A 23907-nucleotide genomic window follows, 5' to 3' on the forward strand; every position below is an offset into this window, starting at 1 on the left:
CAATCACAGAGGAGATAAAAAGTAGCTGGTGGATTGACCAATCACAGAGGAGATAAAAAGTAGCTGGTGGATCGACCAATCACAGAGGAGATAAAAAGTAGCTGGTGGATTGACCAATCACAGAGGAGACAAAAGTATATCGACCAATCAGCTTCCTTGTTTTTAGCACTAAACTAGCAGGTCGTTTTGTACGTTTACATTAGATAGATAGATAGATAGATAGATAGATAGATAGTAACTTTATTGATCCCGAATTGTTTTAGATCTCCATTTCTATGGCTTTTGGTGACAAAAAGGCTCTTTCTTTATTTATTTGTTTTTTAAATTAGAAAAAGAATAATTAAGTACAGAAATGCAGTATTAAAACATAAAACAAACAGCATGGAGAAAAAAAAATTATAACAGAAGAATCAGAATATTAATATATAGTTATTATGTAGGCTATATTACTATATGTCAAGCATGTAGGCTATATTACTATATATCAAGCATGTTCTTACAGTGAGTGCAACAAATATGACGAAGAAAGAAGGGAATTGCTATCAGGGGTAAATGATGGAAATATGACAATGGGGAATCTGCTAGGAAGACGTCTAAGAAAGTACACAATCTTCTAATTAATTACTTAAGGGCACCAGGAATAATGGAGATAATTTAATTATTAGTAGTATTGTTATTATTTTATAGTTTTTTGTCCTTTTCTGAAAACACTTTGTAACCTTGTTTAGAAAAGTGCTACATAAATAAAGTTTATTATAATAATAATTTCTAGTCTACTCATTAGTCATGCTGCTGCTTGGGGGGGGGCTTTACGTCATCAGATCAGCTGACTCGGACTTCCGTAGTCGAGCATCACGTGACCAGGAAACCAGGAAGTGTAGTGTGTCAAACAGAAACAGGGCCGAGTCTGTTTCCTGTTTTCTCTCCGGTTTAGGACTCAATAACAACCGTTTCACGCTCTTATAAAGGGGCCGAGCTGAAGGGAGGAGGCGGACAGCTTCAGTAGTTCAGCATTAAGTTATTAAGATGGGTTTAAATCGCTCTTTTCGGCTGTTTTTAGTGAACTTTCTATTAATCTGCGTCACTTTGTGGAGCAACCTGGTGGTCGCTAAGAGACCAAACATTGTCCTGATCCTCACCGACGACTTGGACATCGCTATCGGGGGTCTGGTGAGTGCATTTATAATCATTTTATATGCTTATGCTATTGTTTTAGTTGTCGTGACTGTGTGTTTGCAATTGTAAAGTGATGTCATGGTGGATAACATGTGGTTTAATTGACATTTATTTTGAGTCCAGTGGTGATTAAAGCTGACTGCTCACATTCCTCCTGCTTGGACACATCATTTAGGCATCTCACACAGTCAGCAGTCTTTATCAATCTGATCCAATCTGCTCCACACAAACACCCTCCCTCCTATAACATGATTTAAGAAGGTATTACATATATAAAACACAAGTTAAGGTATTACATATATAAAACATGTAAGATAGAACATATAAGGTATTACATACTGTATAGAAAACATAAGATAAGAAGGTATTACATATATAAAACACAAGATAAAAACATATAAGAAGGTATTACATATATAAAACATGTGAGATAGAACATATAAGAAGGTATTACATATATAAAACACAAGATAAAAACATATAAGAAGGTATTACATATATAAAACACAAGATAAAAACATATAAGAAGGTATTACATATATAAAACACAAGATAAAAACATATAAGAAGGTATTACATATATAAAACATGTGAGATAGAACATATAAGAAGGTATTACATATATAAAACACAAGATAAAAACATATAAGAAGGTATTACATATATAAAACACAAGATAAAAACATATAAGAAGGTATTACATATATAAAACATGTGAGATAGAACATATAAGAAGGTATTACATATATAAAACACAAGATAAAAACATATAAGAAGGTATTACATATATAAAACACAAGTTAAGGTATTACATATATAAAACATGTAAGATAGAACATATAAGAAGGTAATACATACTGTATAGAAAACATAAGATAAGAAGATATTACATATATAAAATACAAGTTAAGGTATTACATATATAAAACATGTAAGATAGAACATATAAGAAGGTAATACAAACTGTATAGAAAACATAAGATAAGAAGGTATTACATATATAAAACACAAGTTAAGGTATTACATATATAAAACATGTAAGATAGAACATTTAAGAAGGTATTACATACTGTATAGAAAACATAAGATAAGGTATTACATACTGTATAGAAAACATAAGATAAGAAGATATTACATACTGTATAGAAAACATAGGATAAGGTATTACATATATATAAAACGTGTAAGATAAAATATATAAGATAAGAAGATATTACATATATAAAACATAAGATACAAAAATAAGATAAGAAGGTATATAAAACATGTAAGATAGAACATATAAGATAAGGTATTACTTATATAAAACATATAAGATAAGAAGGTATTACATATATAAAACATAAGTTAAGGCATTACATATATAAAACATGTAAGATAGAACATATAAGATAAAAAGGTATTACATACTGTATAGAAAACATAATATAAGAAGGTATTACATATATAAAACATGTAAGATAGAACATATAAGATAAAAAGGTATTACATACTGTATAGAAAACATAATATAAGAAGGTATTACATATATAAAACATAAGATAAAAACATAAAGTAGTACATATATAAAACATAAAACAAAAATATAATATAAGAAGTTATTACATATATAAAACATAAGATAAAAACATAAGGTATTACAATAAAAGGGGAATAAGATATTATTATTAAAAATGGAATAATAACAATAATAATGATCCTATAATAAAAAAAAATATCCATTAACCTCACACTAAGTTGAGTAATTAGTCATTTAAAATACATTATCAATTAAATATTCTGCCATTTTTATTAATTATCTGCATGCAAAATGTATATATAGGTATACTTTATATAAACATATATAGGACAAAGCTTTTCAATTCATGTTAGGTAGTGATGCAGTGGTCTGTCTTTGTAGAGAACAAGCTTAGTCATGATGTCAGTAAGACGGGGCTGCAGCCTCGTCACTACGTCCTCATTAGATGATGAAAAAAGGGAGCTCGTTGCCCAATTTGACTGCGACAGAAGCTAATAAATTATTAAATTTGTCTCATCACACCATCTATTCCCCTTCCAGAGTCCACTCACCAAGACGAAGAAACTAATTGGTGATGCAGGGATATCATTCACAAACGCAGTAAGTAGTAGCGGCATCATTATCGTCACATTTCGTCTCATCAGGGATCATTTTAAGGCTGAAAAAAAAGCGGATATTAGAGATATCAAAACAGAGTTGTTCTCCATCTTCCCTGTCAGTTTGTGGCCAGCCCGCTGTGCTGCCCCAGCAGAGCCAGCATCCTGACAGGTAAATACCCTCACAACCACCACGTCATCAACAACACGCTGGAGGGAAACTGCAGCAGCAAGGCCTGGCAGAAGAGCGAGGAGGCCCACACCTTCCCCGCTCTGATGAGGACGTACGCCGGCTACCAGACCTTCTTCGCCGGGAAATATCTTAACCAGGTAACGGACGATAGGACGGGTACACATGATACATGATTTTGGATAGCATCAAAGGCCTCCTTTTCTGCTCCTTATCTGCATTTCTCGTACTGGTTTAGTTATGTTTACATCTGCTAATTGCACAACAAAGCAGATTGACTTCCTGTTGTTCATTAACCCGCCCCTTAAATGTGGTTATCAGTGTATCAGAGGCTTTAGTCTGTCGTCCAAGATTATGGGAAATGATGAAGGACCTTTGCCATTCAGAGTCCGCCTCATCAATACTAGTGTGGTCCATATTCTGATTTACAACTACTCATTTGTTTCCAGTCGTAGAATAGTTGTCAACTAATCATCATCAGACTAAAATGCATGAAAATAGAGAAGATCTGTGCAGCATTTTTCCTCCAATTGAGAAAAAAAAAGGTAATTCCAGGTGATTGTTAATAGTTAAACAGTCACAAGATCTCCTGTCATGCGATTTTATGTCATGATAAAGTCCAAAAGTTGCATCTACCCTTGTGATAAACAGATGGTCAAATGGGGAACCGGGACATCCACTTCACCTAAATAGCAAACGAACTTCCCCTTCCCCCTCCCTGCATCTCAGGGTTTCTTAACCTTTTTCACTCGTGACCCCTTAAAGTTAAGCAAAGCCAACTCGTGATCCCTTATCACAGGTCAGAGCGTGGCTCTGGGGATGGCAGTTTCGGTCAGTTCCCCACTTTGGTACAGACTGAATGAAAAAGTGATACCATTTGTGGTGGCGTTGGCTCACTGAACATCTGATGTGGTCGCCATGTGTCTCCAGTAACATACTGTACAGTATATAGTTTTCTAACATTGATTTTCTATTTATCTCTATCCTGTTTTTCTTGTGCTGCTGTAACACCAATCAGAAGAAGCTTACTATATATTTTTTGTCTGTAAATATCATTAAACAAATACGCATTATGCTGTTGGTGTGTTTCAGTACGGGCACGCAGATGCTGGTGGAGTGGAGCATGTTCCTCCAGGTTGGAACTACTGGGTCGGACTGGTAAGACTTCTTTAACCTTTCACCTACATCTTTGAGTTGTGGACAAAAATAGACATTTGAGGACGTCATCTTGGCATCTTGACATTTTATAGACCAAACAACTAATCGATTAATCGAGAAAAACAATGAAAATGATAATTGCAGGCTTAGTTTTAGTGTCCCATGATGCACTAAAGGTTGTGTTAGAGGGTTTCTGCCACCCTTTAACAAAATATAAGTCTGGAAGGAACATATAACCCTTTCTGAAAATGCTATTAATACTATTTAATATCAAATGCAAAAAATGTCAGGATCATTTAACCCACTTCTTGTACACAAATGTTTACAGAGGAGGTTTTGGCTCACTGACATCTCTGTGGGATATTTCTGTTTTTCCTAACAGTGCGTCAGTGTATGTGGTCATGTGAGTGGAAGGTCCCTGCAGAAGGAGCCAGACTAATGAAGAGGCCAAAATTAGATTTTGTTTACGTCTCTAACTCGGCCTACAGAAGACCTGAAACGAAAGAGGTCACGCCTGTAACACGACTACAGTGCAGACTAGGTTATCTTCACCGTTACTGCACAAACACTGAACTGGTCTCATGACCTGACAGCTTTTCATAAACACAGAGAGAGAGTCATGCAGGTTATATGGTTTCTGCAGAGACTTTTACTTCTTTCGTGTCCCCTTCTTACTGCCCTACTACCCCTCTCAGTGTTAGTATGTCTGATTCTCAGGGAGAGGACACCGTGTCCAACATCTATCATGAAGTTTAGAGAGTCGTGGATCGCATGTCGGTACATGTGACCGTGATAAATTTGAAATTATTGACGCTTCTAATCTGCTAGCTTGCTCTCAGAAAATGTAAGAGTCAAAGGTCCTACACTCTGTGAGGTGCAACCCAACAAGTGCTGACCAGTTGAAGCCTTTTGGCATTATGTTTGTTTGTGAATTTGTTCTTATTCTGCATCCATTATCTGTGGCTTTTTGTGATATATGTCTATAAGCACCCTCACTCAGTCCAGTGCTTTCTGCACATATTCTCAATAAGAAAGAAATAAAAAGCTGAATTATCTATTTGAGATTAAAGGGATAGTTTAAGTGTTTTGAAGTGGGGTTGTATTAAGTACTTATCATTAGTCAGTGTATTACCTACAGTAGTTGAAGTTTGGAGAAACAGGCAGGGGTACCAGCACAGGAGCAAAGCAATGTACTGCAGTGGACGGGGGCAGCAGCAAGACGGATTTTAGACACCTAAAAGAAAAAAAATAATATCAGTTTTTTTATATTTTCACCGCTTTACCTTGCCATCAAAGTCACCAGACTCCATTGACAAAACAGTAATTTTACCTCTCAGAAAACAGGAGCTGCTGGTCTACTGCTGCCTCCATCGGTTAGTTTGTTTGTGTTATTGTGTGACTTCGGTGAATCCGAACTAACCCTTTAAAACACCAAAGTCTCACAATAACACAAACTAACCCACAGAGGCAACGGTAGATCAGCAACTCCTGTGTTCTGAGAGGTAAAATTACTGTTTTTATCAATGGAGTCTGGTAGTTTTGAAGAGAGCATAGATGACAGCTTCAGTTCCCCGTCGGAAAGGGCTGTCTGACGGCAAGGTAAAGCGGGGAAAATATTCTAAATATAGTATACACCTGGAAAAAAAAACATTATTTTGCGATGCTCAATTCCAAAATAAGAGTATTTCATAAAAGTTGTTTGTGTTTTCCAGGAGAAGAACTCTAAATACTACAACTACACTCTGTCAGTGAACGGAAAGGCTGAGAAACATGGAGAGGACTACAGCAAAGACTACCTGACAGACGTCCTGGTGAGACCTTACATTTTATGTTATGTCTTATAAAGGTGTTAAATTGTCATATTAATCAATAACTTCAATATTCTTGCCATTCTTTTTCTTTTAAGAATGAAAATACATTTATATCTTTTTTGGGGGGTTGAAAGTTAAAGTCATACAGATGAGGCTGTACTGAAATAAAGGCCTATTTGATATAAATGAAATGGGACATATCTAGAAAGCTATATTAATTATTTAATATAACAAGTTACCTTTAAGCTCTTTAAGTAACTAGAAGTAATGTTTTTGGTACGACTCCCTTGCTTTCTCTCAGGCCAACAGGTCTCTGGACTTCCTCCAGTATAAATCCAACTACCAGCCGTTCTTCATGATGGTTTCCATCCCGGCCCCCCACTCCCCGTGGACAGCAGCTCCTCAGTACCAGAACAGCTTCAACACCACCAAGGCTCCCAGAGACCCCAACTTCAACGTCCACGGCAAGGTGAGACATCTCTCCTATCATTTAAAAAAGGAAAATGTTGAACTCCAACAGCTGGTTTTGTCAAGATACAAGCAATGTGATTAAATGCATCTCTTTTGTTTTCGTTCAATCTCTCTTCAGGACAAACACTGGCTGATCAGACAGGCTAAAACCCCGATGACCAACTCCTCTGTTCAGTTTCTGGATGATGCTTTCAGGAAACGGTCAGTCATTACTGCTTCTCACCTTCCTCTTTCTCCCCTCGTCCTTCTACTTTTTAAAAATATTTCTTAAGGTCCCCATTTGTTAAGACAATTCTTTTTTATGAGTTTCTATGTAGTTCAGTTTCACTGCAGGTTTCTTGTTCTCTTGTTGCTCCTCCCGGTCTGTAGGTGGCGAACGTTGCTGTCGGTGGACGACCTTGTGGAGAAAATAGTGAAGAGGTTGGAGGTCAGAGCTGAACTGGACAATACGTACATCTTCTTTACCTCCGACAACGGCTACCACACAGGTATGCAACTACACACAGGAGGAGAGTTAGAAAGGAATGATGCAGACATTTTTAGAAGGATTTCTTAACACTGTGAGATTGAGACTGTGGAGCCTCGATGGAGGTTTATTATGTCTTTATGTCTCCGTCTCTTTCAGGTCAGTTCTCTCTTCCTCTGGATAAGAGGCAGCTCTACGAGTTTGACATCAGAGTTCCTCTCATGGTCAGAGGACCGAACATCAAGCCCAACCAGACCAGCCAGGTACACACACAAACACACACCTTGTTGTTATTCTGCCTCAGCTCAGCGTCTCCCTGCAGTATGAGTTGAACTAAATTAATTCATCTTGTCAGATGCTGGTGGCGAACGTCGACCTCGGTCCGACCATGCTGGACATCGCCGGCTACGACGTCAACAAGACGCAGATGGACGGCATGTCCTTCCTGCCCGTTATGGTGAGATCACTCAGCCAATGGTTTCCCTTTTTAATGTCTAGTATAGTTATTCAGATAATATCAACTCACAGTTAATGCTCATTGTTTTTGTTTTGTTACAATTGTTTTAACAAAACTTTAGCCGTCTGAATTGCCGTTTACATTTTTATATTTTTCAGTGTTTCAAATTATATCAAATTCAATTTCAAATAATCATTATGAAGTGAAAACTAAATGGCAGTTGAGTCTGACAACCAGACTACAAATACCTTTTTTATTTTTTAAGGAGCAGATTGTTTAAATTGTGTTTTTTTTTTTTCGTCCCAATTTTTTTTGGAAAAAAAATAAAGAAATCCAATCTAAAATATCTTTAAAAAGATTCAACATATACAGATTACCATGGCAACGGTCAAAGCTTTGAAGCACTCGGGTCAGCCCTCGTGTTTATTAAATATTTTCCATATGAATTATTTGTTTACACACCTTTTGTATTGAAGTTGTTACCAAATACTTAATTTTGTTTCCTTGTAGTGTCTGAGATATGGACATTTAATTTCAGTTTCGAGCACAAATGGGTTGAAGTTGAAGTGCCGAAGTTTAGAAAATGAGTGACGATAAAGTAAATGGTTGTCACAAAAATATGATGATTATTTACTTATCTAATTTGTGTACCTGTGTGACCAGGAGGGGAAGATGAACAGCAGCAGCTGGAGAACAGACATCCTGGTGGAGTATGAAGGAGAAGGAAGCACCGTGTCCGACCCGGATTGTCCTCTGCTGGGACCCGGAGTGTCGGTACGAGATGAAACTTTTTATACTATCTATTAAAGGGGGAAAAGACGCAGCAAAAAAAAACGTCATTATTCTCTTCCTCCCATCTGTCCTCTTTCTCCAGGAGTGTTTCCCAGACTGTGTGTGTGAGGACTCGTACAACAACACATACGCGTGTGTGCGCACCGTCGCCTCCTCCACCAACCTGCAGTATTGCGAATTCGACGATAATGAGGTTTGTTTTTCTACCGTCAGTGTTCATTTTGTAGCATATTATTATTTGTTTTGAACTAAAAAAAAAAGAATGTTTACAAAAATGCATGTTTCAATGAGCTACAATTAATTATGATACCTAAAGCCACTATGTGTATGTGAAGATTGTTTACTGTGGCGCCATCTGGTGGTCGAATGCATCTTTTTTTTAGGCGTACAGTTTGAAGGTAACATTGTTTGTGGACGTGCGCCCCCTGCAGGTGTTTGTAGAAGTCTACAACGTGACAGCAGACCCCTACCAGCTCACCAACATCGCAAAGACCATCGACCAGGAAGTCCTGGAGAAGATGAACCACCGGCTGATGATGCTGCAGTCCTGCTCCGGACAGTCGTGTCGGACGCCCGGCGTGTACGATAGGAGGTCGGTACAGCGCCGCCGTGCTTGATTGTTCCACTGCAAAGAAAAAAAGATTTTGATGTCCCACACTTCTAAAATGTTTCGTTTGCTGCTGCAAGATGATGATTAACCAACTGTAGAATCAAAAACATATATTGATGTGTGAATTAATAGCACAAACAAAACACCCAATGGTGCGTGAAAGGCCTTCTCCGTCTTGTTTTCTCAGGTATAAATTCGACCCTCGACAGATGTTTCCGAGCCACGGCTGGCGGCTCAGCAGACTCAGACAGAAGATGAAGTAAGAAGAGGTGATGGAGGACGGAGGGAGGAAGAGAAGGGCTGTATTGTGTTTAGTATTCAGCCTTTCCTGCTGTTGTTGCCTTGTTTTCACGCCTCCTGAGCCAGTCTCTGTGTAGATGGATGGAGAAGGGATCAGGTGGGAGGAGTGGAGGCCTCTCTGGGTGCAGGTGGACTCACCTTTAAAGCATCCAGACTGGGCTGCTGTTTAGTGAGTTTGTCAGTAGGTGGGCAGGGAAGTTATTCAGGATGGATTTACACTCACAAGCCATTAATTCCTGTTTTCTTATAAGCGTTATTGTGTCTGCTCGGTCAGTTCAAAAAGTGACAAATATCCGACCCAGTTCTTATTAATTCATGTCTGTCCATGTCATATCAATGATCGTTCATTCACTCGTCTAAATATTGTTCAGGCTGCTGTGTGTTGTTTTTTTTTGGTGCATTCGGATGGTCCTCAAGAATTTGTCAGAAGGTGGAAATTTCAATCTTCATCACAGAGAAAGTGATAAAATTGACTTCCATGATATGCAAATGTAGAACTTAACATTTGCTGTCACAAGATGGACTGTAGTTACATTCTAGAGATCATTTCATTTATTTATTTAATTAATTTGATGAGGACCAACCAGCTGCAGCAAAAAAAAAATCCTGTGTTAGATATTGTGCTTCTGTGATATAATGAATTAAACACGACGATGATAAGTTGAACGTCTTTAACATCGTCTTCAGTAGATGTGAATGACAGAGCGAATATTCATAGGATGGAAGTGTAATGTGATCGTACCTGAAACAAACAGAAGAAGAACTGGGTTGTAAAGAAAAGAGCGCCACCTACTCACAGACACGAGTGCCTACTGACAGACCTACAGCCCTATATTTACCCCCAGATATCACTCCCACAGTCAACACTATATTATGGATAAAATGACTGAATAGTTATTGTACTCTGAAAGCAGCCAGCATGTGATCCCATTGTGGCTTTAAAAGGAAAACTTCAACACCGATTTGGATAAAAAGTTTCAACATATTTTTGTCACAATAAATCAGGTGGACAGAAGAATCACGACTGAATATTTAACAAATAAAACAGGAACTTAAAATGGTCAGACCCTTAACAAGCAGTGGTAAAAAAAAATGTCTCACGATTTCATAAAAAGCAACTTTCTCGTGATTTACCTCGACTGTGAGCAGTGTTAAAGCACCTTTTTCATCCACAAATTTAAAATGAATCGCCACTTGTTGTCTTTTCTTTTACACATTTTGTAAAAAAGATTGTCTTTTCTTATTGATTTCTATAGAAGCCCTGAGAGGCAAGTGAGAAAACAAATCTGGTGATCTGAATTGTTTTTTATCTAAATTTGTTTATGACTTAAGAACAGGTGAAAAAAAGTTTTGCCATGATAATCGTTCTTAGAACATGAGGTAGTTGTGCACTTCAGCCTCTTGTGGCCGAAATAAGTATTACAACAACAAACACTTGGAAAGATTATCCTGACAAAAAAAATTTCACCTGACAAAACTTTTTTCACAGATGAAAAAAAAAGTAACTTAAAAAAATTATCCTAGCAAATTTTTATTTTTTTCACCTGTCAAAACTTTTTTTTATTCACCTTTTTCACAGATAGAAAAAATTAGAAAGAATATCCTGGAAAAACTTTTTTCTTCACCTGTTGAGAAAACAATTTAGATCCGACTTAGAAAAATGAGATATTTTTTTTGATTTTTTTTTCACTTGCCTGTCATTCATCACGTCTTGTTTATTTCATACAGCGTTTATGTAAGTCACTTTAAATGGACAGAGAAACATACATTTCTATGTTGGGGAGGACAACTTTCAAGTATTTAACTAATAACTTTAATGTTTTGTAGTGATTCAATGAGCCAATTTTGAAATATTGGTTCATACAGATATTCATTTCCTACTGCGAAGGATGAAGCAGTAATTTTAGAAAGATAAAATATATATTTAAAAAACTTCCCCCCCCCCATCATCAGGTTTTCAGTCAGCACAGTTTTGTTTTATTTATGTTTCTTTCTCATTTCGTTTTATGAGTTAGATGTGAGAACTTGTAATGGCCAAATAAAAATAATCTATATTTGATATATTTTTCAATGCGACCTCCTTCAAACTTTAAGGGAATTTTTTTTTTTTTCTTTGGATCACATTTATGTTTATTTATGCCATAAACTACATTTAGACAAAAAAAAAATTCAAAACCATTTCCTTAATCCTCCTTATTCCTGATCTGTGGGATTTTTTATTTCAAAAGGTCAATATATTTCAAATCAAAGCTGCCTACGCCAGCATTTTGTGGCAATACATTGAGATTATTATCATACTATTAACATCCAACCAAAGATCTGATATATTGAGGGAACTGACATTCAGAAAGTCTCGTCACATCTGCATGACATGTGTTGTAAAAGACTTCATCTTTTTTTGTGTGTGTCAATTTTGATTGTGAATTATTTTCTCACTGAACAAGCAAAGCAAACAAACTTGTGAATCAATGATTTTCTCCCACTGCTACTGTGTGTTTGTTGTTCTTGGACTAATAATGCGTTCATACAGCTCCTTTCTTCCTCCGTAGTTTGTTCCGATGATTCACAACTGGACTGAATTAATGTGACAACACTGAGATCAACGTGTGATTATATTTCCTCTTGTTTCAATTCACTGATGCACTTTCCAATCTGTCAGAGCGGTTTTTATTTTGGAACCCTTAGTTTTTGTTTTAATTTTCTAGAGTAGTTTTTGATGATTATGTATTTTTGGCTCGTGTTTTTGTCCAAATAAAGAGATTCTCAAAATATCACAGAAGCTCAGTTTCTAAATATTCTTTGACTGATACCTTTTATATCTTACATATACATATATATAAACATCCAGTAGTTTTGTACGTACCTGTTGCCATACGTTCTCTCGTAATCTGCGTTAGGAATCAGCAAAGCATCTCCTGTTCAAAGCGTAATCAAATGCAAAGTTTAAGTTTTGACACAAAAACTGTTGAAAATAAAAATTATTTTGCAACTTTTTTCTATATTAATTAATATAATAATCATTTAGTATATTAAATGTCAGAAAATAGATTAAAAGAATACCTGTCAGAATCCGAGGAGACGTCTTCAAATGTCCAAAAGATATTTAGTTTTACAAATTATATAAAAACAGAGAAAAGCAGAAAATCCTCACAGTCGAGTGATAAATGATTAATTGATTATCAAAATGACTGAAATGTTATTTTATATAAAATATTTATTTTTAAATCTAACTTTCCAATATGGTATTAATAGTACACATTCCCACAGTTTTTTTTTTTCAGACAATCTTAAATTAATATTTTCATGGTTAATTTAAAAATCCACAGACAAAGTTAGATTTTTGACGATCCAGGCCGGGTCTCCCAGTTAGTTAGGAGTTACTTTTGTGTCTTTATTATCCGATCAAACAGAATAGGATTGAGAGCAAAACTTTTGAAACTGCAATAAAAAAAAAAAAGCTTTTATTAAATAAACTAAAATAAATTTGTGATTAAAAATATATTAATGTGAATCAAAAAGTTTTGTTTGCAAATCTCAAAGTTTTTTTGCAAATCCCAAAGTTTTGTTTGCAAATTAAAAAGTTTTTTTTTTGTGAATCCAAAAGTTTTGTTATGAATCACCATCATTCAAAACAGCAAGCTAAACTTTTGGATTCCCATTAATACATTTTTAATCACAAATTTATTTTACTTGCAATAAAACATTTTTTGATTGCAGTGTGGAAAGTATTTGCTTTCCAAGTTATTCTGTTTGGTTGCATAATAAAGACATTAAAGTAACTCTCGCTTACTAACAAACTGAACCATTAACAGAATAGTAGGTGAAAAAGTGTCTCCACCGAAGTTTAATTCCGGTTGGAAAGACGGTTGATGGATCCAGTGTTTCTTCTGCTGCTCGTCTGCAGACGTCCAGTGCGATGACAAATCGGTGGATTACTCCTTTACATGATCTAATTTCTCTGATTTAATTGTACATTATTTGCGGTATACTATATATTGTGGTTTCAGCTCACCATTTCTGGGAAACTTAAAATATCGGCATTTTCATCACTTTGTTTGAGCAGATGGAAGTTTATATCTATGTAACACCCACTCCTCGCTCCGGAGGTGAACGCCGACTAAAAACCCTGAAAATTTAAAAATCCTGAAGCACCACAAAAATTCCTGGAAGCTGCTCGATCAGAAGCTTAAACTGTTCAAAAATTTAAAAAATGAACAACCCTACGTTCAGTTCAGTCCATCATCAGCTGTCCCCTCCCTCCAGGACGGGCAGGAACGGCATGTCGGTGCTGCCCAGGTAGGTCCTCCCTCGGTGCTGGAACACGTCGCTGATGGCCCACGTCAGCCGGCCTTCGGGGTCGTGCAGCGTTCCCACGATCTCGCCGTCAGATCCCAGCTCCAGGACCAGAGCGTAACGCGGCAGCAGCAGGCTGTACCAGCTCAGAGGGATCACCTGGAAACACAAACGTGTTACGTTTAATACAGTTACAGCTTGCTGATAGACATCTGAAGAAAATTATTTCCAACTATTTACATAATAGATAATCCTTCTGTACTTGTACTTGTAATGGAGTATTTTTACATAAGGGTACTTCTTCCACATGTAGAGTTCACACGTATGTGAACACTGGTGGTTCTTTCAATGTTACTTAAAGTACGTTGTTTTGGTGTCATCCAGGCAATTTAGTAGTCACATATTTAAATGTAAAACATGTTTTTAATGAAGTTTTTCTGTTTTAACTGAGCTGAAAACTGTTTCTCCGTCAGCGTGACCTCAAATTACATTTCCCAGAGTTCACTGGGAGTTCAGACCTGTTCCTTCCAAGTGTGTGTGTGTTACAGAGGAGTGCATTCAACTAAAACCGTGTGTGTTCGTCTAACAATTCAATGTGTGTGTGTGTGTTATTTAAGTGGTGCTGCCCCTGTCCCGTCAGATTTCACACTATCTATTCTCAGTAATGGAACAAAGCCGGTTATTCTCTCCTGACTGACAGACGAGATAATTGTGAATCACACAGCGTTCCAGATGCATCATGGGAAAAGTAGATTTGGTTATAACTGCTGATAAAACTGCTCTTATGAAACTGCAGCCTAAAAAGATGTTGCTCTACATTCACAGTATTTCACAATTTAACAATTTTTTCCCAGCAGTACTTCTCTAAATATTCTAGTTCTGCTTGCTATCCTGCCATCAGAACTCTTTCTAGCTCTCATCTGCAGTAATCTAATATTGATTAAGTACATTTTTACTACTCTGGGTTGCAGTTCACAACCTGAAAAAGTTCCACTTTTAGTGAATAACATCATTTCAGGATGCATGTGTCGCTTTTTTCTTCATTCAGACGTATATATTATTGATTCTTAAATTATATAATCTGTAAAAACTCACTGACCTTGGCCAGGAAGCGTTTGACGGCCGGGTACGGGGCGATCATGTCCAGGAAGGGAGGCGTGACCTTACGGAACCGTGTCGTTGTTATGCCAACCAGGAATGTTCCGTGGTCGCTAAGGCGTATGTTGTCTGGGTAACCGATCATGTTGTCCAGGAGGATCTCCTTGGTGCCGGCCTTCGGGCCCTTCAGCCAAAATCTGAGAGAAGACAGAGACGCAGCTGAGTGACTGATGTTCATCTTATAGTACTGTACTTAAGTACAGTTTTGACATACTTGTACTTTACTTGAGTATTTCCATTTTCTGCTACTTTATACTTCTACTCCACTACATCTCAGAGGGAAATATTGTACTTTTTGCTACATTTATTTGACACTTAGTTACTTTTTACATAAAAAACACAATATTATTTCATGATATGATGCAATACTATACTTCAAATCTACCCAGTAGTACACAAAGTATCTACAATTGTCTCCACGTTGAGGAACTACAACATTAAAATACTCTTAAAACAAATAAAACCAGAATAATATTATATTCTATAATAATTTAACACTCTGAAAGGAGCCATTCTGCATAATGAGTAATTTTACTTTTGATACTTTAAGTACATTTTGCTGATAATACTTCTGTACTTTTTATTAAGTAACATTTTGAATTTGGTACTTTTACTTGTAATAGAGTATTTTTAGACTGTAGTATTTCTACTTTTACTGAAGTATAGTATCTGTGTACCTCAGCACACGTCCGATGCTCGTCTCCGCCAGCAACAGGAAGTGTTCGTCAGGCGACAGGGCGATGCCGTTGGGCATGTAGAGAGAGTCCAACAGGACCTTCACACTTCCTGTCTCTGGATCGTAGGAGAGGAGACGGCCGAGGCTGTTCAGCTCGATCACCTGAAACATCAAACAGTTTGCTTTGAGTTTAATTTATCTTTTTTTCAGCCTCCTTCTCGACAAGCTGATATGACATGGTTGTTACCAATGGATTCCTTAGGTTTTCTAATTTCATTTGATACCAGTATCTCTACCTCTAGCTCTAAACCTGAGCCTGCTGCAACCTCTGAAAGACAGTAAAGTTGGCTGAGGTCGCCGGCGTCCCACAAGGAGTTAAAGAGGTTAAGTTCATGTAAACAGCGTCTCTCCTCGAGCCTCATCAGCAGCACTCAGCAACTTCCTGAACTGAATGGACTCTAATTAGTATTCTTATTAGTATTCTCTTTATTGGCTAACCGGCCGGGTTGACGGGTAAAAAGAAGAAGTGTCCTCATGTATTTGGAGGGCTGCCGTTGCCGAGCAACACTGAAAAACACCTTGAAGGACCCTGCTTGCGTCGGCTTTCCTCTGCTCGGTTAACTATTAGGAGATACACACCTGCTGCTTTACTTCACTAACTCTGTTTACAACTCTTTCACTTGCTTCATGGTGCTTTTACATTTAAAAAAGAGGTGATTGGAAGATCTCTTTAAGGCCATTGTTTTCTCCTCGTCTCACCTCCAGTTTGACGTGTCTGCGTCCCCAGCGACTGGACGAGTCGGTGAAATAAATGATCCCAGTCTGAGGGGAAATCTCCAGACCGTTCAGGAAGGCAAAGGGAACGCCATCAGCACCTGAGGAACACAGAAAAGACAGGTCACAGTCACAGACAAAGAATTTATTTGCAAATTACAATTAACAACCAACACACACACACACTCTACCTTGTGAATTAGCGAGCAGCAGAGTCTTCTCTCCAGTTTTGGGGTCGACGCTGTGCAGCCCAAAGTACGAGTCGGCAACTATCAGCTGACCGCGACGATCCAGACGAACGCCGTGAGGACGACCGCACACGGGCTCATAGTCTGTACTGCTGCCTGCAGACAACACAAGGGTGTGATTTTAAACAAGTTTAATAAATGACTGCATGTTACCAACCAACCCCGATATTCTAACATGCACTATTTAAAGTCTTAGAGTCTCATTTTGTTTTGTTTACTTGTGTGATTTTCTTTTTATTCATATTTAATCAGCATTGTTGGAGGGAGCTTGAGACCAAAGATTTTCATTGACAACAACTGCTTTTGTAATTGTTGTGAATTTGATAATAAATAACTTGATACTTGAAACTAACTTTCTATTTTATTTGCTTATCTGATCACTAATCTGCTATAATGAACTGTGCTGAGAGAAAGAGGATTTTTTCCACACTTTAGATAATAAAATAAGATACAACTCAATCAATTAGCTGTTGGAATTTCATATCAAAGAAACTAATGAAAGTTGGAATATAAAAAATACCTTTCCTTGTCTATTCAAACACTATAGGAACAAAGATTTAACTGCTGATGTTGTGGATTAACTCAGCTCATTTGGAGTCTCAACAGCACCAAAATACTGACTGCAATAGTCAATTGAAGTGCAGTGAAGTGTTGAAAGAAAAGAGGAAGGATGCAGGCGTTCCTGAGAAAACACACAGATGTTTTAAAGTAAAACACCGACCGCATTCTGGTAGATCCTGTCCCATGTGTGTGATGAGGGTGAGGCTGTCGTCAGGACCGATCCTCCACAGCTTCCCGTCCACCGTCCCTGTGTACACGTTACCTGGAACACAACACAACACAACACTGAGGATTCAGGGGGATACAGTCACAGATATAACATTCGGACCATCATGGGACACTTAAAATCTCCATGGAAACTAGTATTATAGCATATTAATTTATCTATAAGGTAAGGAAAATTAGCGATATGTAATAAATATAGAAATGTTAGATGGTAATCTGCATGAGAAATGATGCACAACAACAATTTGGTTTTAATAATCATCAACTTATTATAGTGATCAATTTGACCCACATAGACGTGGACACTGTAAGCGGTTTCCACTGTACTGGAAAAAACAACAAAATCTATGAATAAATAAATATGAAAAATGTGTCATAAAACCAGCTATCCAAGCAGATAAATTCAATGTGTCACATGACCAACAGAGGCAAAGGTCAGAGGTCAAACCCATCCAGCCCTTGATGAGATAAACTCTGTGAATCAGTTTAAAAATCACACACATAAAATCCAGCACGCTCACCTTCCTCATCCGCAGTGAAGGATTCTGGTCCGTGTAGTTTCCCAGTGAACAGCCTGCGGCCCGTCTGCAGCCGGGTGTTGACAGCCAGCGGCCCCTCGAGGAGCGGAGGAGGGCCCTTCAGTCTGGAGGAACAAATTTGGATTCAACAGTTAGCGACAACCGCTGTAGCCATTTGCTAATATAAAATGTCAGTAAATTTAGATCTTGTTACTCCTTTAAAACGTTGTTAAAGTAGTTTCTGCTACTTACACGTGTGGTTTGGGGTCAATGGGAGAAGGCAGCAGGTAAACTCCAACAACCACAGCGAGCAGAGCTGCTAATAACGATCTCTTACCCAACCTGACAGAGGGCAGAAATTATTTAGAAACGCAGAGTGCAACAACGTTGATTATTTTAAATTTTCTACTGAACACAACATATTTTTCAACATACTTTGCAAAATAAAGAAAACTAGGGATGTAAAATCACAATATTATATTGATTCTTTGGACAAGGATACGATATTTGCTGATATCAAAAAGTCTGCGATGATAAAAACAATCTATTCTTGTTAATAAAAAGAATAAATGTAGTGTGAATTTCAAAATAAAGGTGTATGTTAAAGATGACGATATGTATTGATATTTTTTACTTGATGATTTTGGATCGTTGATCATTGAATCAATATATTAATCCAGATCAATGGATCGTTACATCCCTAAAGAAAACTTGACACTGACCCTAGAGCAGGGGTCAGCAACCTTTAATATCAAAACAGCCATTTAAAAAAAAAAGTAAAATCTGTCTGGAGCCGCAAAACAACAATCTGAGATTTCCAGGATAAAGTCATATTATTACGAGAATAAAGTCATAACTTTATGAGAAAATAAGTCATAACTTTACGAGAAAAAAAGTCAGAATATTCCGAGAATAATGTCATAACTTTACAAGAAAAAAAGCAATAACACGTAAAATTACTACTTTATAATATTACGACTTTATTCTCGAAATCTCAAATTATTTTTTTCCCTCAATGTGGCCCTAATACTCCGTCGTACCCTCGTACCATAGACCTACAACAATGATAAATAAAAATGTAAACAAAAAAAAGTTGTTAATTTCCATTTTTAAAAATCCACAGGGAGCCACTGGAGAGGAGCTAAAGAGCCACATGAGGCTCCAGAGCCACAGGTTGCTGACCCCTGGACTAGAGGTACTTATTTCATGCACATTTCACTTTTTTATTTAAATATAATAAACTTTAAAGCTGCAAAATTAGAGTTTTCTGTTGTTTCTTCAGTTCCCAGTCTGCAGTTAATAAGTCAACAGTGTTGTGTCACACATGGTGAGATGAACTTTGACATGTATAACATGTTTCACACAGGATCTATAATGTGCAACACAAAAGGTGAACCCACTGATCCAAGCCTCTTGTGTGGCTGAATCAAACTTCAGATCAATGTTCAAGTAAATCAATAAGATTGTCGAGCATGTTCACTGCATGTATGTGTTTTTTTTTTCTTTGAAAAAGCTGAAAGCTGAAAATATTGTTTTTTTAAACGTAAACTAAAAACCCATCTATTTAGTCTGGCTTTTATGTAGTGTTTTATAATTTTATAATTTTATGGTTTTATTGTATATACTTCTTTTATTTATCATCATCATTATAGTGTTTATTTTACTATATTTTGTTTAATCAACATTTTATTGTTGATCATTATTATCTCTTTTATTCTAGTTTATTAAAATTTCATTATTTGAATACAATCTGCTTTTTTGTGTAGTTTCATCATTTTTTACTTATTTTTATTGTTATTTTTATTTTCCTTGTATTTTATTTATCTTTTATTATCTTAATTACCCATCTTTTATTGCTTTCTTATTCAATGAACTTTTATATTGGTTGTTTTTGGTGGGCATTATAGTCTCTAAATCCATTTTTAACATTCTACATTTTGGTCTGTACAGCACTTTGAATTGCATTTGAATTGTTTGAAAGGTGCTATATAAATAATGCTTGATTGATTGATTGATTGATTTGTAGCATTATTCATTGATTGTTCACAGAAAATAAAAGAAATTTAAACTTTGTCAAACTCCTCTTTATCAGCCGAATTAAAGGTGATCACTGTGTTATTAAGATAAGCTGACAAAGATTTGCATTGAAACAACAGTTTCCCATACAGATGCATAACTAACAAAAATAAGACTTTTTTATTAAGCAACCTGGCACCTTTGCAGTAAGCCAAACTCTATTACAAAATGTGCAAGTTTCATTCTTTCAAGGAACTTGCATATATTATATACATCATAATATATTTCACAAATCCTGATGTAGCTAAAAGGATGATCAGAAAGTAGGAATCTGTTTAATCTAATTTAAACTTTTTGCATAACCACAGCTGTGTATTATTATGATTACTTAACTAGTTGGGGACTCACCTGAAGCAGCCTTTGACCTTTGTTTTATAAAAATAAAAGAAGCTTTTGGCATTTTATTAAAGCCGAATAGAAGTATGAGCCTTAACAGTTCATAACATATCTTTAATTTATTTATTAGTTTATTAATACGACGCCAAACTGCGTTTACAACAACAATTAACAGATTTATGAATGAAGTCTGGCGACGCAGATAGAACTCCATGCTTGTGGTGTTCACAGAGACAGACAGTCCTAGTCTAATATATTAATAAATATATATTTTTTAGAGTGTGAGATTAAATTGATTAAAAGTGTCAAACTTACATAGTTGAGTTTTGAGTTGTGCGTCTTTTCTCCCTGCTGGATCACACACATCTGACAGAGTTCAACGTGAGACGGAATAAAAACTGTGTAACACACCAGAGTGTATATATCAGAGCATCCGGTGAGCTCCTTCAAAATAAAACACATTTACATTGTGTAACTTTTTGGGGCAGTTTTGTTTAGACATTTCATAATTCAGATTTTTTGTCCTCAAAAATATGTATATTATTTCCCTCAAAACCTCCTCCACAGACATGAAAGGATAACCAAAACATAAACGAGACAGTCTAAGCCAGGGGTCAGCAACCTTTACTAACAAAAGAGCCATTTTAGGAAAAAAAATAAAAATAAAAATCTGTCTGGAGCCGCAAAACATTTGAGCATTAGTATATAGTATATATATTATATTAGTATATAAGTCTAATGCAGTGAGGGCCAAAGTGCAAATGTACTAGGAGTATTAGGGCCACATTTAGGGAAAAAAAACATCTGAGATTTCCAGAATAAAGTCATAATATTACAAGAAAAAAGTCGGAACATTACGAGAATAAAGTCATAACTTTACGAGAAAAAAAATCGGAATATTATGAGAATAAAGTCATAACTTTACGAGAAAAAAAGTTGTAATATTACAAGAAAAAAGTCGTAATATTACTAGAATAAAGTCATAACTTTAAAAGAAAAAAAGAGAATAACACGTAAAATTATTACTTTATAATATTATGACTTTATTCTCATAATACTAAGACTTTTTTCTCGTAAACTTATGACATTATTCTCAAAATCTCAGATTTATTTGTTTTCCTCAATGTGGCCCTAATACTCTGTTGTACCGTATAATAAATTAAATTGAAAATGTAAACAAAAAAACAGTTATTCATTTCCATTTTTATAAATCCACAGGGAGCCACTGGAGAGGAGCTAAAGAGCCTCACGAGGCTCCAGAGCTGCAGGTTGCAGACCCCTGGTCTAAGCTTTTACTTTGAAGGCAGCATTAGCAGGTTCCCTTCTGCAGCTTCACACATCACAGAGTTTTGTGTGTGTGTGTGTGTGTGTGTGTGTGTGTGTGTGTGTGTGCGTGTGCGCGCGCGTGTGTGAGACAGCAGGGAGGGGGTTCCCCTCTTCTAGACTGAGAGGTCATTGGAGTTGGGGTCAAACAGAGGACAAGAGGAGGAGGTGCTGCTTCTCCTCCAGACTACAGTACACTACTGACAAAATACTGACAAACAGCCTTTTCTCCTGGTAACCGTGGTAACCGTGTCCTGGCTGTAGCTTCATATTTAGTGACGTCAATTTTCATCTAACTCTCTGCAAAAAAGCCAATATGCATATTTCTCAAAATGTTGAGCATAAGAATGGACAACTTTTGAATCTTTTGTACATGAAGTGACGTATTTTGTTGTTTTTTTAGCCACAATTTGTATTTTTTGGCACAAAACTGTACAGGTTTTGTATTTGTTGGGCAGTAAAATTGACAGATTAGCATTAAAGTTGTCTAATTTTATATTTTTTGGCATGGAGAAAACAACAATTTAGCATTTTTTGTGCATGAAAATTATGACATTTAGTATATAGTGGGCATAGAAACTGTCAACCTATGTTTTTTTGTGATAGATAACAAACCAAAAGATTTTTCTATAAGTTTGATTTGATTTGAATAACTGACTTTTGTCAAATTTATCTGTAGATCCAGTAAATGTTTCTGATCTGTTAATGCAGTAAAAATTGATTTGGGAAATATAACTAACAATTTATATTCAAAATCCATTAATCTGCTTATTGTTTTTTGGTCTATAAAATGTCAGAAAAATGAAAAATGCCCCTCATAATTTCCCTGAGTGAAAGGTTATGTCTTCAAATATTTTGTTTTGTTTGACGACAGTTTTAAACCCCCAAATATTCAGTTTATAATTACATAAAACAAAGAAAAGTAGCAAATTCTCATACAGTATATTATGGCATTTTTCTATGCAAAGTATATATTCTTTTTAAAAATGACTTTTTCTTTTAGACAAGTAATTATCTAAATAGTTGCCAATTAATTTTTCTTTCAACTGAGAGATAAATTTGTCAAATATATTAAAACAATCCCATTTACAATATCTAAATAATCTGTGTTGTGAGGTCACAAAACCTAATCAAATCGAAATCAAGAAGAAAACAAAAAAAATACTGCAATAAAACAAACATGAAAACACTCCTTTGTTGTTTTAATTTCACCTTTAATAGATGCAGCCCGCCTCGTGTGAAGGAAAGGCCACATTTGGTAACGATTCAAAGAGAAACCACAAAATACCGACACGAATAAACCCACCTCGAGTTAACTGTTCGCCTGCAGAGAGAGCTGCAACGTGATGAAACCCTCCGTTTCTCCTGCAGGTTTGTTTTTCTGTCAGACTTTTAAAAGGCACTGCTGAGGTCCGAGCTTTCAGACCGAGCTCAAAGGCCAAAATTCAACTAAATCTTGCACTAAAATATGGCTTCTATTGACTTCTATTGACTTCCATCTTCCGCAGACAGATTAGTGAATTGAAAATAACATCATCTTCTTTTCATCATTTTGGATTTTGCAGCTCAGGTCTGAAATTAAAACCTTTTTTTCTTCCTCAAGTGTAAAAGTTGTGTTTCAGATGCTTACGAGGAACTCATCATGTGAGATAAACCTGATCTCTTCTCTACAAAGTCAACAAAAAAACAGCATAATTGGAAAATAATAATATCAGTAAATGGCAAAAGAGCTACACACAGATCTTTGGCATTTAACGTTACAGTTTCTGGATGTTCAAACTAGAGACACAGATCGCACAAAACAGAAGATCTTAAGCTGATAAGATCTAATTTAAGAGAAAACAGTCTCACTACAAGGTCCATTTAGTGGCTGTTCTGGAGCTTTCAATCATATCAAATGATCACATGACATGAGTTTGTTTTCTTAACAACAGTTTGAACGTCAAGAATAAACTTTTGAACTGCAGCTTTGGATGAAAAGTCCTTAGAAGTGCTCAGAAAAGATGGAAATATGAACTTCTAAAAGGTCCGTTTGCTGATGAAGATCATGTAATGTGATCAAAAGCTCCCAAACGGCTGGAAACAGTGAGGATATGGTGAGATTGCTTTCTGTTTCCAAGGTCAAAAATGAATTCCGTCAATTTAATAGCCGTAAATAAATATTCTTGTATGG

At 36.2% G+C, this 23907-nt stretch overlaps 2 protein-coding genes across 2 annotated transcripts; one reads left to right on the forward strand and one right to left on the reverse strand.

Moving 5' to 3' along the window:
• Positions 1–860: 860 nt before the first annotated feature.
• Positions 861–12320, forward strand: gnsa (glucosamine (N-acetyl)-6-sulfatase a). The gene is made up of 14 exons (XM_037760619.1): positions 861–1170; positions 3236–3295; positions 3415–3621; positions 4574–4639; positions 6352–6450; positions 6752–6919; positions 7040–7122; positions 7291–7409; positions 7547–7650; positions 7743–7844; positions 8508–8618; positions 8719–8829; positions 9068–9228; positions 9434–12320. Exons 1-14 carry the CDS (start codon positions 1027–1029, stop codon positions 9507–9509), a joined length of 1611 nt encoding a protein of 536 aa, XP_037616547.1. The 5' UTR covers positions 861–1026; the 3' UTR covers positions 9510–12320.
• Positions 12321–13394: 1074 nt separating this feature from the next.
• Positions 13395–20856, reverse strand: zgc:194209 (uncharacterized protein LOC570908 homolog). The gene is made up of 9 exons (XM_037760620.1): positions 20727–20856; positions 18252–18341; positions 18003–18124; positions 17417–17518; positions 16639–16791; positions 16433–16548; positions 15675–15835; positions 14939–15134; positions 13395–13998 (listed from the first exon to the last, which is right to left on the reverse strand). Coding segments are annotated over exons 1-9 (1152 nt in total). The 5' UTR covers positions 20729–20856; the 3' UTR covers positions 13395–13788.
• Between the last annotated feature and the right edge of the window lie 3051 nt (positions 20857–23907).

Source organism: Sebastes umbrosus, chromosome 23 (assembly GCF_015220745.1).
Source record: "Sebastes umbrosus isolate fSebUmb1 chromosome 23, fSebUmb1.pri, whole genome shotgun sequence".
In the NCBI taxonomy this organism is placed as follows: Eukaryota; Metazoa; Chordata; class Actinopteri; order Perciformes; family Sebastidae; genus Sebastes; species Sebastes umbrosus.

Excerpts from the sequence above, each read along its gene's own strand:
- zgc:194209 (XM_037760620.1), bottom strand. Across the intron at positions 16,549-16,638 it reads GCTGCTCGCTAATTCACAAG|GTGCTGATGGCGTTCCCTTT; the intron begins GTAGAGTGTGTG and ends TGTGTTCCTCAG. Across the intron at positions 13,999-14,938 it reads TCAAACGCTTCCTGGCCAAG|GTGATCCCTCTGAGCTGGTA; the intron begins GTCAGTGAGTTT and ends TTGTGTTTCCAG.
- gnsa (XM_037760619.1), top strand. The coding sequence starts at position 1,027 with ATGGGTTTAAATCGCTCTTTTCGGCTGTTTTTAGTGAACTTTCTATTA. Across the intron at positions 7,123-7,290 it reads GATGATGCTTTCAGGAAACG|GTGGCGAACGTTGCTGTCGG; the intron begins GTCAGTCATTAC and ends CCCGGTCTGTAG. Across the intron at positions 9,229-9,433 it reads CCCGGCGTGTACGATAGGAG|GTATAAATTCGACCCTCGAC; the intron begins GTCGGTACAGCG and ends TTGTTTTCTCAG.